This window comes from Amblyomma maculatum, chromosome 7, assembly GCF_055883805.1.
Source record: "Amblyomma maculatum isolate TAMU_Amacu chromosome 7, ASM5588380v1, whole genome shotgun sequence".
NCBI lineage: Eukaryota > Metazoa > Arthropoda > Arachnida > Ixodida > Ixodidae > Amblyomma > Amblyomma maculatum.
In genome coordinates, this window is record NC_139350.1 from 124,037,635 (window position 1) to 124,054,281 (window position 16,647).

Sequence of the window (16,647 nt, forward strand, 5' to 3'; positions counted from 1 at the left end):
CGAGGGAAGCGCGCTCTTCTTCGAGTCCGGCCGTGACCCCATATACCAAGCCGAACAAAGGTGACCCATCACCCACCAGCGAAACACGGAAGCTGCCAGCTGCAACTGGATCCGGAATTATAGGCCCACGATACGCTCGCCACATTTCATTTCCAGCAGCATTATACGACGCTATTGAAAGAGCAACGCTTCGGCATAATTCGTGTAGTTGAATCCTGCAATTAAATCGTGATGCGGGATGCGCACTGTAATGGTTGTCATTAGCAATACGCTAACGACCACCAAATGTGGGTTCTTTAATGTGAATGCATCAAGATGTCAGTTACACGGTATTTTCAGCAATACCACGTCGTGAAAATGCATTCAACAGAAGATTTGTTGAACGCCAACAATGCGTCGAAATCAATGCAGCCAGCGAAGCGGGGCTGGTAAGTAAACGGAAATGGAACCAAATCGATAAATGGAGAAGCGCTCCTCTGAGATTCGGAGTAAACGTCGGCAGGCTTCGTTTAGACTTGCACAAGAGGCCGGACCAATCACGAATATTATAAATAACTTTCTAAAGCAAAAATGCAGCTTAACAGGGTCACAGAATAGCATGAAGAATTGCTCTCATCTTTCCACCAACAGCCTGCAGATTAGCGGCGGACAAGTGAGAAACCTGCAGTGCACGTCATTAATAATTAATAAAAGTAGACCGCGTGTGCGCAAATGGATCATCTCTGCAGTTTTCCCACTAATGTTAACAATTATTACTCAATTCAACCAGGGAAAGCTTAAAATTGCAGTTTCCACAGTCTGCACGCTGCATTTATGAACAGCTGTGCGTAACAGTATGGGCGAATTAAGCCATCAGCCCGCTCTCTAATCACGTTCAGTTCGTTTGAAAAGTTCAGCAAGATTTGTTTCTTTGTCTAACCCTCTTACTGCACATTTTTGTAAAATATTTTGTCGGGCTTCTCGTACCCTTCCCTAATTATGTGAATAGCATATCGGCGAGTACAGACCTCAAATTATATATATATATATATATATATATATATATATATATATATATATATATATATATATATATATATATATATATATATATATGTATATGTATTCATGACCCAAATAAAAGGCTTATTTGATACATGAGTGATTTGTCATCTCAATACACTTCATCTTCTACCCAGGCACTTTCCAACCACCGGAACGACAGCTTTCAAATGGAAATGCATCGATTTGGTGTCTGTTCATGACTATCCATATTTTAAGAGCGTAAGCTCTTTTATCTCCCGTTTGGCGATATTCTGTCGTTTTGTCCGAGGCTCCAAATTCATCTAAGCCTGAAGGCGTCATCATGGTGTTCATCATGGTGGTGTGCCACTTAACAACCCAAGATGGCTTCCACCCTAAAGTCCGAGGTTCGTTTCGGTGCCAAATGGTTCTTTGGGTTAATGCACACAAAATTGCTAGACGAGTCGAGTTGAGCTTTAAAATGTGCGACGTAAACTTATCGACGACCTCTGGTCATTGCTACCGTAACGATAAACTTATCGAGCAAAGGAAAGGCGCAAGTATCGGTCACATGCATTTCTCAGCGGGCACCTGTACCGCGCCGTGAACGAATGGAGGGAGGTGGGAGTCAAAGACGAAAGAGAGGGAGAGAGAGGTATCATAGTGAAGGGCTCCTGGGTAATTTCGACAACCGTGGACCTCGTGCACTCACATCGCACAGCACACGGAAGCCTTTGCGGAACGCCGCCATCGAAACATGGCCGCCGCGGTCGTAATCGAGCCCGAGTACTCAAGTTCAGTAGCAGAGTGTACCTCAACTACTGAGCCCCTGGGCGGATACGACGGGTGAACCTGTAGCAGCAGGAGGACGCGGGTAGTACAAAACGAATCGTCATTACGTGCTCAACGTGCATGTTGATTCCCGAATTTGGAACCTATAGGAGGGAAATTAATACGTGCCAGCCACTCAATGGGGAACCGCTTTGGACAGCTATGTTCTTCTTTTGAGCGCCAATCAGTGCAGCGCTAAAAAATTATTTATTATCACAAATATGCCATTACGCTAAAATTGTGATCCTATGGATGGTGGTAGAGAGACCGGAGTGGTGTCTAAAGATTAGTTTGGTCCGTACGCGTAAAAATTCAAATCTTAATCTACTCTCACTTTTGTGGGGGAGTCGCATGGAGTCCAAAATGGTCCAAATTCGGGTTTGCATGGGGGTGCGTATCTGGTGAACCACTGGTTGTAGACACATGTTGCTGGTATTAAATGATTCGTCTCGGCGAAATCTATGAAAATGAGATTGTGATGGCCAGCAGCTTACGCTGTTGCATTGCAACGCCTATATGCAGTGGCTGCATTATTTCATTGTTTCGAGTGGGTCAATTATTCATTAATTGGAGTGACTGTAATAGTAGCGTATGTTTGAATTTTTAAGAATATCTATGTTTACTGGTAATGCGACCTGAAGTCAATTTGAAAGCCCCCGCAGAAAGCTGTTCAACCCGAAACCAAAGCAGCATGAGAAAAAAAACAACGTGTTCTATTTTGACAGTACATTTGTATATGATTGCTTTATATTCATATAACAGCGGTGATATAAACCTTTTAAGTTGAAATCAAAACATGCTACTACACGACCTCCGTCAAGAAACGACCTTAATATTTCTCAGTACTTCTTTCGGTCTGCTCGTTCAAGCATAATATGTCCGTGACACTATCCATCTGCTCCCTGGCTATGTGTACAGCCTATATTAGGAGATATGCGAACTGTATACAAGCGCAGCTCGCCGAATGTGGTACATGCGCAGAGGAGTGGCTGGATATAACGCACGAACTTTGGATTGATACTTCCTGCAGTACTCGCGGAGATGGCTCAGTGCAGCACAAGATTTAATCCCAGTCGTGGGTGTTAAAATGCTTCACGTCGTGAACTTCCGAGCGTTATAACGACCATGTCGGCAGTTTGAAAAACACCACAGGCAAGAATGACCGCGTCCCATCCACGGCTTGTTGGCAACTTGTTGCGTTGTTCTGCACTCGACATCTCGCTGCTGTGAAAACTGCGCCGCCGCGTGCAAGAACTCTGGCCATACAGAGTTTCACATGTTACCGCTGCTCCTTATGAGTGGAAGCGTCCCTTCCCCTGCGGAAAATTCTCCCTTCTATAGGGCCTATAACGATGACTTTGCCTTTTTTTATCTTATCCCGAGCTAATCCTACAGCCATTTCCAGCTCACCAGGCTGCGTCGCGACGAACAGTTGCCTCTCGTTAAGCGCCTCCTGGCTGACATCAGCAGTACATTCAAGTCTTGTTGGCGCTTCCACCGTTGCCAGAGGTGTGCAAAGTGCAAAGCGTGCGTATTTCAGCCGCACTTTATAACGGTCATGATGAATGTAAACTTTATCTATATGAGTTATAGATGAAGCTGTTTCTTTGTTTTCATTGAATTCTTTACGTTTTTCCTACACACAACCTATTCCGGGAAGAATTATGCCTGACTTTGACGCAGGTCAGATGGCAGCAATTCAAACCTTCAAAGACAGCATGCGATCAGCCTCTGCAGAATCGCTACAAATGGCGAAACAAGCGCGTTCCCAGTTGCCCGTACCTTGGGCGGCAACGGCCAGGTTCAAATCTCCTGACGCCTACATCCATCTTTTTCTTTTATTGCGAAAGCAATACTATACTCTAGGTTTCGAGCCTTCAGCGTAGCGCTGCTGGTAGCCACGTATTACCCACGTGACGCTGTGACGTCACACCCCACGTGACACTAGTGTGTGGGCTGGCAGGAGCTAACTTCCAACTTGGGTCTCTCGTTTCACATGGGACGGTTATGTCAGAATCAACCTGCCAGGACCCTGGCATTCACGTTACCCCTATAGGCCACTAAAGCACGTTCATATACGGCTTGGTTAAAGCGGGGCTTTATATGTGGGCTGAGGAAGAAGAAAAAGACAAGAAGAAGAACGCTTGGTCACCCGCAGCTAATGCTTTCGCTCAATATTTGGTTCAGCAGCGTTGAACCCTTGTAATTTTTTTGTTACTTAATTTCTTTGCCTGCTGTCATCAGCGACAGACCTAGCCGCATTTGACCATATGTGCAGCTTAAACCATTGTTTAAAAACTGAGACATTTCGCCGGTAAGTAGAACCGGATTCTTATTGTTGCACTAGCCTAGAGTTATTCGTACTATTTTTTTTTATTTTAGCCTTAACTATTCGATAAATTTTAATTACTGAGCTTTTAAGTACAGGCTGCAGGCCCGAAGTGGTGGTGCAGTGGTTAGGGCACTCGACTACTGTGCCCAAGGATGCCGGATCGAATCCCGACCGCAGCCGCCGCTTTTATATGGAGGCGAAAAGCAAGGGGCCCATCTTTGGTGTCAGTGCACGTTAAAAAACCCCAGGTGGTCTAAATTTCCGGGGTCCTCTACTACGGCATCTCTCATAGCCTGAGTCGCTTTGGAGCGTAAAGCCCCACAAACCAAACCACGTGTGATAGGGAAATTTGTAGAGACGATATATCTGACTGGCTCTTTGTCCACAAAAAGAAACAAAGACGCGAAATATAAAAAAGATCCACAGGATCGGGCGCTTGCGCAACTGCTATTGTGCTGCTCTCAAACGTTCAATGGATGTCGGCGGCATGCAGTGTGACTATGCCCACTGTAAAGCGACATGCAATGTGCGCGAGTTACGCTTATCGCCCTTTTTTCCGCCTGTCTGGGCAGGAAAACGATGAGAGGCAATCAAGAGGAAAGCAAAAGCAATAAGGTCCGGCCATGCGATTCTCGTTTTCGATGCCTCGGTTTTGCATCCCGGGTGGACCCAGACGTTCTACAATTTCTTTTTCCTAGCCGCCATCATTGCTGCGGCTTAATAACTATGGATCACAGGGTGCCGGCTGCTGTTTCAATCTCGAAGGGAAAAAGAAATCAGTGGGCCAAAGAGGCCGAAGGCGAGTGCAAGCAGATCTCGTGAAAATATGTGCATGTTATGCTGCTGTGCACATATGGCGCTTCCGCTCACAATCAAGCTTTATCTGGATGAAACGTCCGAGCGCGATCCACATGTGCTCGATTCCGACCGGCCAGCTTGCTTGCTAAGCAAAATGTGGCACTGTATAGCAGCCACTTCGTATAAATGGCAAAAATAACGGTGAAAAAATTCGCGTGACCCTCTATGGCATGGACGCACGTGCGTCAGGAGCCATGCCATGCACATGGTCCGTGCACCTGGATGCTATTTGCGGGAAAGCCCTGCTCCACAAGGTAATAAATCCGAATTAAAGTTTTTGTGTATTCCTTGTGCCGAATTGGCAGGCTCTGCCAACCCAGCCTTCGTCATTGAGGTGGAAAGGCGAGATCAAAATGCGGTCATCCTTAGATGCGGAGTTAGACAGGCTGATCTTAGGCCACGCTGACACATGCGTACGGTTTGATTAACGCTGAGCTTATACTTCAGAAGGGTAGATGACTGGGCTTGTTGGTACATGACTAAAGGGAACAAAATGTCACATCTGTGTGTCTTCTTTCTCTGCCCTTGTCTTGGTGCGCTACATTTTGCTCCCTTCAAAGTTCAAGCTTATACCTGTCGCCCTTGGCACCTTGGGCAGCTTACATCGGGGTCACCCTCACGGCTGCGTGCCTCTTGCTGGTAGTTGGTAAGTTGCATGGCCGGGCTCTGATTGGTAGGCAACTTCTGTGACGTCATCTGTGTTGAAATGTACTTGTCCTTATTTACATTAAACGTTGTGTGTAATGTCAGCAGTGGCGTATGAGCCACGTAACCTCATAAACTCCCGTGGCAAGCCGGGTGAATTCAGTATACTTTGAAATTGGTAGGGAGACGTACATGTCATGTCCTTCGCGGAAGTTGTCGGGGGTATAAGATACGCCCCGCCAAGGGGCGTGAACAACAGCTGGCGAAGACAGGGACAACATAATCTGCATCTAACAAGGTAAACTACGTCAAACTAGTACTTTCGCACGTTTAACAAGCTGTACCGACGTTAAGCTCTACCGTTCTTTTTGATGGGCAGTGTTAAGATGCGAACACAATTTTGGGAATCAAGGTGCACTGAATAAAATACAACCCTATATTAAAGTTAGTTATATACCTTATGTAAAACACCTTTCTGCAAGTTTCATTTTTAATTTGCGCTTAATAGTTGCATTAAGGCAGCAACCCTCGAACGTGATCTATAAATTCCGTTGGTCTATCAGCAACGCGCACCGAGTCTGACCGTCTCGATCCCAATTGAAAGTGCCCCTGTGACAGCTGTATTATCGTACTGCGGTCTACAAATATGCTGCCGCACCGAGAATAACAAACACCTACAGGGAGCAGTTCAGCACAGGCGTGCGGCATCAGCAGCTGCATAATGAAGCCTAATATGGGCACAGTGGGCTTGGCCTTGATTTGGCGCGTCATGACTTATCTATCTCCTCCCCCTTGCCCCCCCCCCCCCCCCCCCCCCCTAAGAAAGACAGGGAGGGCTAATAATCAGACCAGCAGATTTTTGCGACTTGGTAACCAGCACTATTCCATTGTAGATTTGTAAACGTGCTAAGTATATCAACCGGGAAACCCGGGCCAGCACAAAACCAGCTTGACCTTACGTACACGGCGTTCTAGTGGGCAAACAGAACTCCCACTGACAGGCATGACGTGAATGGGCAGTTTGCAGAGCGCTTTGTTCTCACACTGTTTCCTTCGCCTCCTGCCCTTGTATCCGTCGACTGTTTTGCGTCCATCACTATGCGGAAGTAAGCCACTTGAGCTGCCCCGACACTCCTTTTGATAACGAGCACTGGAGATAACGTAGTCAACCGCGTATGCATGCAAAAAATGGCATGCGGCATGCAGCGGGTTCACAGCAGACACGTCTGCTATCCACAAATCCAGGAGAGTATATCGCCTTTCAGAAAAGCGATGCCGTGGTAAGTTGTGCGACGTCCTGGAGCTGCGGCATGGGAAATGAGGAACGCTGTTATCAATAGTTTCGAATTGTTCTGGCAACCTGGAATTATTTAACGCGAACTATCATCGCACATCATAAAGGTGGTGTTTTTTTATTTATTTATTTTTTTTTTTTTTCATTTTTTGTGTTCCAGTATGCCACCGCCGGGATCGGTTGTCCCTCGTGAGGGACAGAAAGATGCAGATTTATGAGACCCGACCTGACAGGAGGGACGTACTCATGGTCGCTTCGTTACCGATTTCCTTAGTTATGCACATTTTGCCGTCATTTAACCACCACCAGCTCGGTACCAATTTTAAAGCGCAACTCTGAGGTGCCCGTTCCTGGCTTGAGCAGCCGTAGTATATGGGCGTAACCGGTGGACAGCTATATATATGCAAGAGCAAGGGGCCACCCGATCACATGCAGTTCGCACTGCCTGTGACACAAGATTCTGCTCGGCCTCCCGCAACCCGGATGACAAAACCTCGTGAAATCACACACTGCACTCGTTGAAGGTTGAAATAAATCCTCAACTTGTTTATGACGATCTCAGGCGCATTGAATCGCGTCAAGACACATACTGGACCCTCTCTTCTACCCTCTAACTGTTAGCAGGTCGTTTTTAATTCCTCATTTTTCTCTGTAGTGCATGAACATTTGCAAGTTTTTGTATGTATATGTTGCGGCTCGTAAGCCGCTACGTGGCGGTACAGATTGCCGTTAAGCCGCGTCCATAATAACCGCATGTGCTGTCAGTCTCTATATATGCATCGCATCCCGGTTCGGAAGGCAGTATACGCACGTATATAGACCGTCCTGATACAGCACAGAGCAGCTGTACTTAATCGCGAAACTCCACTTTATTTCCATTTAAGAGCAGAATAACTCAGAAAGTTTTGCGCCTCTTAAGTATAGTGCTTTTCTACCCTATAGTGTGTGGTATTCTATATATACTACTGCTATACTAAAATGCATTTCTTGTTCAGTATCATTTTGCTCGCTAGCTAACGCAACTTTCCCCTAAGGGCAGGCATTATAGTATGTGCCTTGCCTTGATGTAACGTCCGTTGCATGGAGCCTTTATCGATCATTATCTAAAAACAGCAAGCATGGCATACCCCATGCGATGCCTGTTTTTTTTTTTTTTTTTTTTTTTTTTTTTTTTTTTTTCGTCAAAGACGAGGCCAAATAACCACATGCAAGATAGTGCGTGCGCATATACAGTTTCTCTGCCACGTGAGCGTAAGACAGATACAGCCATAAATGGGCCGAGAACCCGCCTAAATGATGAAACAGCCTTGAAGTACTTCAGCAACGTTGGCTCCTTAGATTAAGTGCGTTCGGTAGGGTGGCAGGAGGGGGATAGACGTGCAATTAGGCTCATACCTTCGGACAGCTGCACAATCGCGCACAGGCATAATCGTGGACAATTCATCTGACCCAACGTCCCTTCTGTTCCATGCGACCTTTGACAGTGACACTCACGGATACCCTTTACTTGCAACGCGCCAATGCGTACGTAAAATGCCGCGACGTAGATAGTGCCGAAAAATTTCCTTTTTTGCGAATTTTCTTTTTAATTAATTACGTTCGTTCTATCTTGAAATGCATTTTGGCACTTGTGGTGACGAAGCCTAGCTGAATCGTGGGTGACAGGGAGGCGCTTTTACACTGGAGCAACTGGTCGGTAAAACCACCTTCTAATATTATCCCGACACCTTCGAAAAGGAGTCTCTGCAGTCGCTTTTTTTCCAAGTCGTGAATGCTTGAAGGTATAGAATGCAGCTAACTAATCCGAAATAGTTACTCCCACTGTTGGAAGCTTAGCAGAGGTTTCGTCTTCGTCAATGTTCATGCGAACTTTTTAGGTTATTTTTGCTTCTTTTTCTGGTAATAAAATCCCAAAATTCCAAATCTCAAATTCGTGTGGCTATACGCTATTTTTTGTTAAGTGCCTCAAGTCCTATTGATGTCTCTCCACATATTGCGCGTATATTTTTCTAATCCTGTCGACAACTAGCGCTGCGTATTCGGACGCTTCGATTAACTATATACAAGGGAGCATATATGTGGTGTCGTTGCGTGCGAATACGCTTTTGCCTTACGCAATATACGCTTTCATTGAGCTTACGGCATACGCTTTCACGAACGAAGCGATGGGCAGGGTAAATACGCATCGTTTGTGATATACCTTCAGGTGATCCACTTTAGCTTTCGTTTGAGCTTACAACAGAAGCTCCACGACTAACTCTACGCGGTGCAAAATTAGGATCATTGCGCGGAACCGTGCATGACAGAGAAAGACATGCTGGCGATCTATTATTCTATCCGCGAAGGCGCAGAGAGTGATTCACACATTTCGATGGCCCGCCTCACGAATGGCGCTCGGAACCCGCGTTCACTATACCTCCAAGGTCAGACGGAAAGTCACCGTATCAACCTGGTGAGTTCTCCGAATTCACTTGCAGGTAATATTTTTTGTAATTTCGGCTACCATGTTTTCATTTCTCCAGCATTCCATAGTCTAATTGCGAGGACAATGAAACTCCGTGCATGAGATGTTATTGTCTGCCGGCAGAAATCGATGACGTTTTGGCGGACCGTTTGGTCCCTATTACACCGGTTTCTGGATACAAGACACACGCAGCATGTATGAGTACCTTGACGTTTTTTCTGACGGTCAGAGCTGCTGTGCAGGAAGGTATAGTCTGTTGGCCAAGCCTGCAGGGCCCTCTACAATATATAGTTGTTGATTGTAAATAAATGTACTACGTATTGTTTTCGTATATCCTCTGATCAGCGAGTCTTTGCGGCAACACCTTTTGTCCCCATAACGGAAAACGACTCGCCGCGGTGGCTCAGTGGCTTTGGCGTCCGGATACTCATCCAAAGGTTGCGGGTTCGAATCAGGCCGCGACAGCCTTATTTTGATGCAGGCGAAGTACAAAAACGTTCGCGTGCAATACGATATGTAAGCGTTCAAGAACTCCATGAATTATTCCAGAGGTTTGAACTGCAGCGTCTAAAAACGTCCACGAGTCTCTTCGGAAAGTTAAACCTCACAATTTGCAATCTACACGGGCATATATATATATATATATATATATATATTTATTTATTTATTTATTTATACTTTACGCTATCAAGGACTGCTTTCAGGCGTACGTGGTCACGAGTCATCAAGCAACATTGTGATTGTGGACATGTGCAGCCAAATTTTTTTAAACTATAGCCCGGCGGTGGTGGCTCACTGGTTAACCGCTCTCGACTACACTGTGCCCAAGGATGCGGGATCCAATCCCGGCCGCGGCGGCCGCTTTGCGATGAAGACGAAAAGCAAGGCGCCCGTGTGCTGTGCGATGTCAGTGCACGTTAAAGAACCCCAGGTGGTCGAAATTTCCGGTCTTCCAATTAGCCGTCTGTCATAGCATAGCCCGAGTCGCTTTGGCACGTTAAAGCTTACAAACCAAACAATTTCTTAACCAACCTGAGGGCTGATACTTCTTTGTTATTCACTATTTCGTATTAGAAACTAAGCAGAAAATAGCAATGCAGAGCGTGACCAGATACCATGCTCCAACGGCCACTAAATGGCAAGGTATACTCTATACAACGGTTTGGTTTATAGGATTTCGCGTCCCAAAACAACTCGGGCTATTACAGATGACGTAGTGGAGGGCTCCGGAAATTTCGATCACTTTAACTGACATCACACAGCACATCGCCAAGCACCTTGCTTTACGCCTTCATCGAAAAGCGGTCGCCTTCGAACCCGCGTCCTTGGGCGCAGCGGTCGAGAACACTAACTGCTGAGCAACTGCAGAAGGGGGGGGGGGGGGGGGGAATACATATATGCATATGGATATATTGCCAGCGGCCGCTATTGGACCATGTTAAATATGTGCCCCGCGCTAATTTCAGCTTCCACAACGCAAGCGTTTGTACAATACACTAAGATGCATGCGCCAACACAAAATCACTGACATTCCGAAACATAATGAGCAGCAGATAATACAGAAACCATCACCAAACGGAAGTTAAGCTACTGACAACAACAGCAAGTGCCGCACGCGGTATGGGCACAAAATCCGAAGCGAAACTTAGCGTGGGCATCATCTGGCTGATTCCCCCCCCCCTCCTTTGCGGTGAGGCTGATTTTCCTTGAGCAGTAACTTCCTCCGTCATATACGTCCCAAAAGCAGATAGAAACGCTTTAAAATGCAAAAATACCAATTTCCTTAGTGCGTCCTGCTGAAAACAGTGGTTTCAGTCTTCCATAAGCACTGCGTATAACTTTTCTTTTTATTTGCCAGAAAAAAGTGATCCGCAGTGCCCATTTCGTCATTACTGCCTTTCCTCCTCCTCCTCCTCCTCCCAAACTTCAACCTAGTTGCGAACATGCGTGCAGAGGCACGGACGAATAGGTACTAGTAAACACAGCTAAGTATTCCATTTTATTTGCAACTGCGCTTTCTCTATAAGAAATGAAGAACCATTGTTCCTCTATAACAAATTGAACATTAGCATTCCGATGCGCCCATGCCAGAACTGCCCATTTCAACTGGTCAGTAGATGAAAATTATTAAAAGGCACTAGAGTGATATGCAGTGCTTAAAGTCTGCCCCATCGAAGAGGGAGGTGGCAAGGTAAATAAAGAGGGAGAGAAAAAAAGCAGCTGGTGGCCTGCTTCTCACATTGTTTTATGTAAATGGGAGAACTAATTTTTTTTTTTTTGTCGCTGTTTATGAAAGATATGTTATGGTTCTTATTAAAACTCACTGCCAAATAGCCGATCCAGCAGAAAAATGTTCTAACAACCATGACAGGCTTTGTATTCATTCAGTCCTTATACCTTCGAGTGCGCGGCGTCTCAGACCCCTCTTAAATACTGGCGGGGGGTTTAAGACCCCCCGAGACCACCCTGACTTTAAGCCCTGGTGATATGCATGTTTGCCTTTGTTTAGCACCGTACTGTATACTTTGTGGTATACTGTTAACATGCAAAACGAAAGTTGAAAGTTGATTCAAGCAATGGTGACTTTATGTACCAGTCTAACACAGACATTTTTCTATTTTCAACGAGTTTGCACATACTAAAAAATATTGCACATTCTTGAAAAAAAAAAAAAAAAGAAAAAGCCGTCACGAGGCACTGCACTCGGCTATAAAGGAATGGAGTCACTAAAAGTGTTTTCTTTTTACACATTCGTATGAAATTAATAAACGTCAATCATCAACAGGAATTCATCAGCGCTGAGTTATTAAGCTTTAATTAATATTTTTTAATCTACTGTTTCAGTTTACTTATGACACGAGTGAGTTTCAGATCACGTGAGGCATGCAAAAACTGCTACGCAATCACTGCTGAGTATTTAGTCCCATCGGCAACTCTTAACCTGAACAGCTCCAGAATAACAGCGACTAGACAAACAAGTATCGCATTGTAGTTTTTTCGTACTGCACGTGATCTCATACTCGCTTGTGACGCCGCAACATCGGTCGGCTATACTGAAACTGAACCTGTATCAGAGAATAAATTCACATATATTATTTACTCTGCCAAGGCTGGACTCGCTTCTGACTCTCAGCGAGGAGTCGGGCTTTTTTCACCGTCTCTAACCCACCTTTTCCCATCCCTGTTCTCCCTTTAGGTGTGACGGCCATCCTCTCTACATAAGCGCACATTCATTAACTCATGGCGGATTTCACCCTGTGGTACATGTTTACTATAATGTATTACGCATAATTCCAATGCGTAAGAGTTCTAAAAAAAAAAATCTTGCCTCCTTTAAAGCCCACGATGGACGAAAACGCGGATAGACAAAGCGAAAGCCCAGGCAACCCTCTAACTGGCGCCGCAGACGTCTGCCAATTCATCAACCATTCGCATGCTTATGGCGCCAAAATAATGCATTCCTCGTCTACGCGATCATTCCCGGCCCCTCGAGTCATGGTAAGTGAAAAGTACCGCTTGCTGCATCCGCACCATCCTACCGGCATCAAAACCATTTACGTCTCCCAGCCTTATTCCCACACTGTTTTGGAGGCCGTCGCGCGAGATAACCATCACTTGTGTACTGTAGATTTGGCCCACAGCCAAAGCGCGTAACAGAAAAATATTGCGCGATCGCTTGCTTTGTCGGGCTTCGCTTTTAAGTCGATAATACTCTTATAGCTCGTAATATGCAAGGGCGCGGTTGAAGAGTCGACTTTGCAGCCCGGAAAGAAAGCACGATTTCGTACAGCATCAATGATGTATACGAGCAGGAGTGGCCTGGGGCTGCCTTCAGGCTGCGCGCGAATGAGTGATCTTATACCTGATGTGCCTATTGGAAATGCATTGCATGCAGTGTAGGGATCGGTGCCAGTGCGCCCGTGTTTCCAGGCTCCAACCGTTCACCGCAACAGCTGAACGTTCTTATACTGGAGAGCTATCAGGCAGTGTAGGTGTTAAAATAAATTTGATCTATGTGGTTTCTTTTTCATTATGTTGTCTGAAATTCTAAAGAAGAAAAATGAAGTCTTGCCCCAAATTACTTATTGTGTGTATGAATGACGACGAATATATATATGGGACTTTACATCATCTATACAGAATAACAAGCGGAATGGGCGAAAAGTAAGCGGGGGTGCAGACGCACATATGAAGGATGTACGAGAGGCTGGTTTCCCGGCGAACAATCCGGTTTTCGTAGAGACAGGCGGGCTTTTGGCACAGGTCATCTTTAGTCCCGCTGGCAGATGCCGCATTTGAACTCGCAAAGCACAATGCCAGTCGCGCACCGCGCGTCGTCTGTTCGAGCATGTGACGTACGCCACCCTTACGCACACGCAAAGCAAAATCACATATTGCCGTGACGACTAGCTAACATTGGACACTTCATTCAACAACAAAGGGGGGGGGGGGGGGGGGGGTCGAGCCGGGAAGCTATAGCTGAAACAAAATGCATACATGCCCGCCTATCCGTCGAAATAAACTGCTCGCATCAAGCCGAACCATTTCATCATCGGAGGTTCCACATGGTGTGCACGGAATAATGTTACACACAACTGATAGGACAACATTCATCTGCGTATGTAGCTGTTGCTGCGTCCCTGACAGATGACTGTTGACAGCCGGTATCAATCCTGATGGCTTATACAGCCCTATTCCCGTAAGGACGCGGAAGGCTAGAAGCATTTTGACACATGACTCGCAAAAACTGCACATTCCGCCGCATGAAAACCTGTCTGAAAGGCGCGTATTTAACTGAACTCATCGGCAGCACCATTTACATATGCGGTCTCATCAGAGTACGTGCAAATGCTATCGGCTCCCCCGACAGGTGGCATGTTGCAATCCAGCATGATTTATCCCAATTTGCGACGCGGCGAACGTTGGTCGACAGTTCATGAATCAACTTCGCGTCAAAACGACCGCAATGATTAAGCGCAGTCAGACGCAGCACCCTGAATTACGGCATGCAGCCATGAGATCTCCGCTTTGGGCTCCCACCCATTACTCAGCTGACATAGACATCAGCCCTCACCTGTTTTTCAGATGTTTTATATTCTTGTTTGCTAAGAAGCTATGAAAGGCTCAGCTACTAAAACAGAGGATGGGCTCGAAACAAGCTCCGCCTACTCCGACCGAGTGGACTTGAGGTCGCAACAAGGGTGTTGTAAAAAAATCCAGCACCATAACGACAGGCATTTAGCAAGGTGGACCCAAGCCCACGTGCGTCAGTAAACGCTCTGGTTGTGCAGCGGACAAAAAGCGAGGTAATTGAATGCAGAGAGCAGATACGAAAACAGCCCAAAAATGACTACTTTGCTCCCGCACTTAGCATCACACACGCTCCTCACCAGCTAGCAGGAGTTGGCAAGCCACAGAGCAGCACGAGGGCACCGGACTTATCAACTTCTGCAACCAAAGGGCCCGATAGGCCCGACAGTATCTCGGTCTCGGCAATTACACTCGGAAATGCAACGGTCATGATTTCACAGGCAAAAGGAGGCCAACAGGTCCGATTACAGGCACGGGGTGTCTGAGAGTCCCACACCCATCGTCAGCCGCGTGGTTCGACCCCGGCGTGCTCACCTCGCTTCTTCTGCTCGGCGTCGTGGTGCTGCTGCAGCACGGCCGAGCAGGCCGTGTTGAGCGCGCCGCCCAGAGGGTGACCCGCCATGGCGGCGGCGTGGTGATGGTGGTGGTGGTGGTGCATTGCCACCGGCGGCGCAAGGGTGGCCAGCGTCATGGACGGTGTCATCGGGTCGCCGCCGCCGGCCACCAGATCCTGCAGGCACAGCGGGTCGCTTAGGGACTCCATCGCCGCGCCGCCACACGACCCGGTTCGCGCGTCTCTCCGCGCCGGGGGGATTTACGCGAAGCCTCTCTTCCCTTCTCCCAAGGCGCGCCGCCACGCTGGACCTCCATGCCGCCTCTTTTTTTCGCCTCTTCCCCTCCGTCGTCCTCCTCTTCCTCTTTCTCGGTGGCTGCCTCGCTCGCCGTCGACCGCCCGGCTGCCTCCTCCCCCGGCGTCGACCCTGCGCCCGGGAACGCCGGGAAACTCGCGTCACCGAGAGGTGGAGACTCTTCGACCGCTTTTATTCTCCAAGCTCTTATTGGTCGAGAGGAGGCCACACCCCACGATAGCGGCAAGCCCGCCTCTCACATGCAGCGAGTCCCCCGCCTTTTCCTCGCGCTGGGAACGACGCTCGCAGCGCGGCGCGAGGGTAGCGAACGCGCGCAGCGCCGCCACGATCTTCTCGGTGCTAGGACCACGCCGGCGCACGATCCTCGCCCGGGCCTCCCTCCTCGCTTTTGTTTCCTGGTCGGAGAGGGAGTCGCAGGTGCGCGCGGTTTGCGCGCTGGGAGGCTCTGCGGACGCGTGCTGGCCCTTCTCGGCTTCGCTGCTGCGCGCAGATTACAGTTATTTGGCGCAAGAAAACGGCTCCACGGCGCGCAACGGAGACTACGGAAGTGTATCGCCCGCCACGAAGCATGGGCGGAAAACGCGCCGACCAGAGTCTAGGCGCTTTGCTCGAAGCATATAGGAAGCGTGAAAGCCCCCGGCATCGGCGCTTGAATTTGGCCTTCGCGGCGACTGCGTTGCGTGTTAACCAAACACGCAACGTTGAAGGAAGCCTTTTTTTTTTTTTTTTCAACATGACACTTTCAAATGACCCGAAAATATTATGACGGGCATTAGCATCAAACGGTAAACGCTGATGTTCATAGTACTAACTATTCTCTGCTGTGCATCTGGTTGACATCTGCGCTTACATCAGCGCTGGATGACGGTTTGGTGAAGCGCTTGCATATCATCCCCACACATCTTAAAGCCGAAGCTTGCACCTTTTACTCTGGGCTCTGGAAAATTGAGAGAGGGAGTATAGTGGCTCGTTTAGAAAGGGTGGTCTGTGTTAACGAAAGCAAACAGAAATTAGGGGGCTTAATGACGGGAGTTATTGCGAATGCTAAATACCGAAAGAAAACGAGCCAGTATGGAATAAAAAAGCAGAAAAACAAGCGACAGAGCTTGCATTTTTAAGTACTGGGTAATGAATTGTAGGATTTAGTTAACTTTTTTTTTTTTTCGAAGTGCTCTCAACAGGTGGGATCGGGGCATGCTTTGTAAACAGGGATAAGGCATTAAGCAAAATGAGCCAGGTTCCGATTTTCCAGTAATTACAC

The 16,647-nt window shown here is 47.3% G+C and overlaps 1 protein-coding gene across 1 annotated transcript in view; it reads right to left on the reverse strand.

The window, feature by feature from the left end:
- Window positions 1-15,468, reverse strand: part of LOC146184625 (uncharacterized) — a 32,338-nt gene extending 16,870 nt beyond the window's left edge. Inside the window, exon 1 of the mRNA XM_084608594.1 lies at window positions 15,052-15,468. Within this exon, the coding sequence (XP_084464720.1) occupies window positions 15,052-15,280 (229 nt within the window). The 5' untranslated portion in view covers window positions 15,281-15,468. The remainder of the gene's footprint in view (window positions 1-15,051) is intronic.
- Between the last annotated feature and the right edge of the window lie 1,179 nt (window positions 15,469-16,647).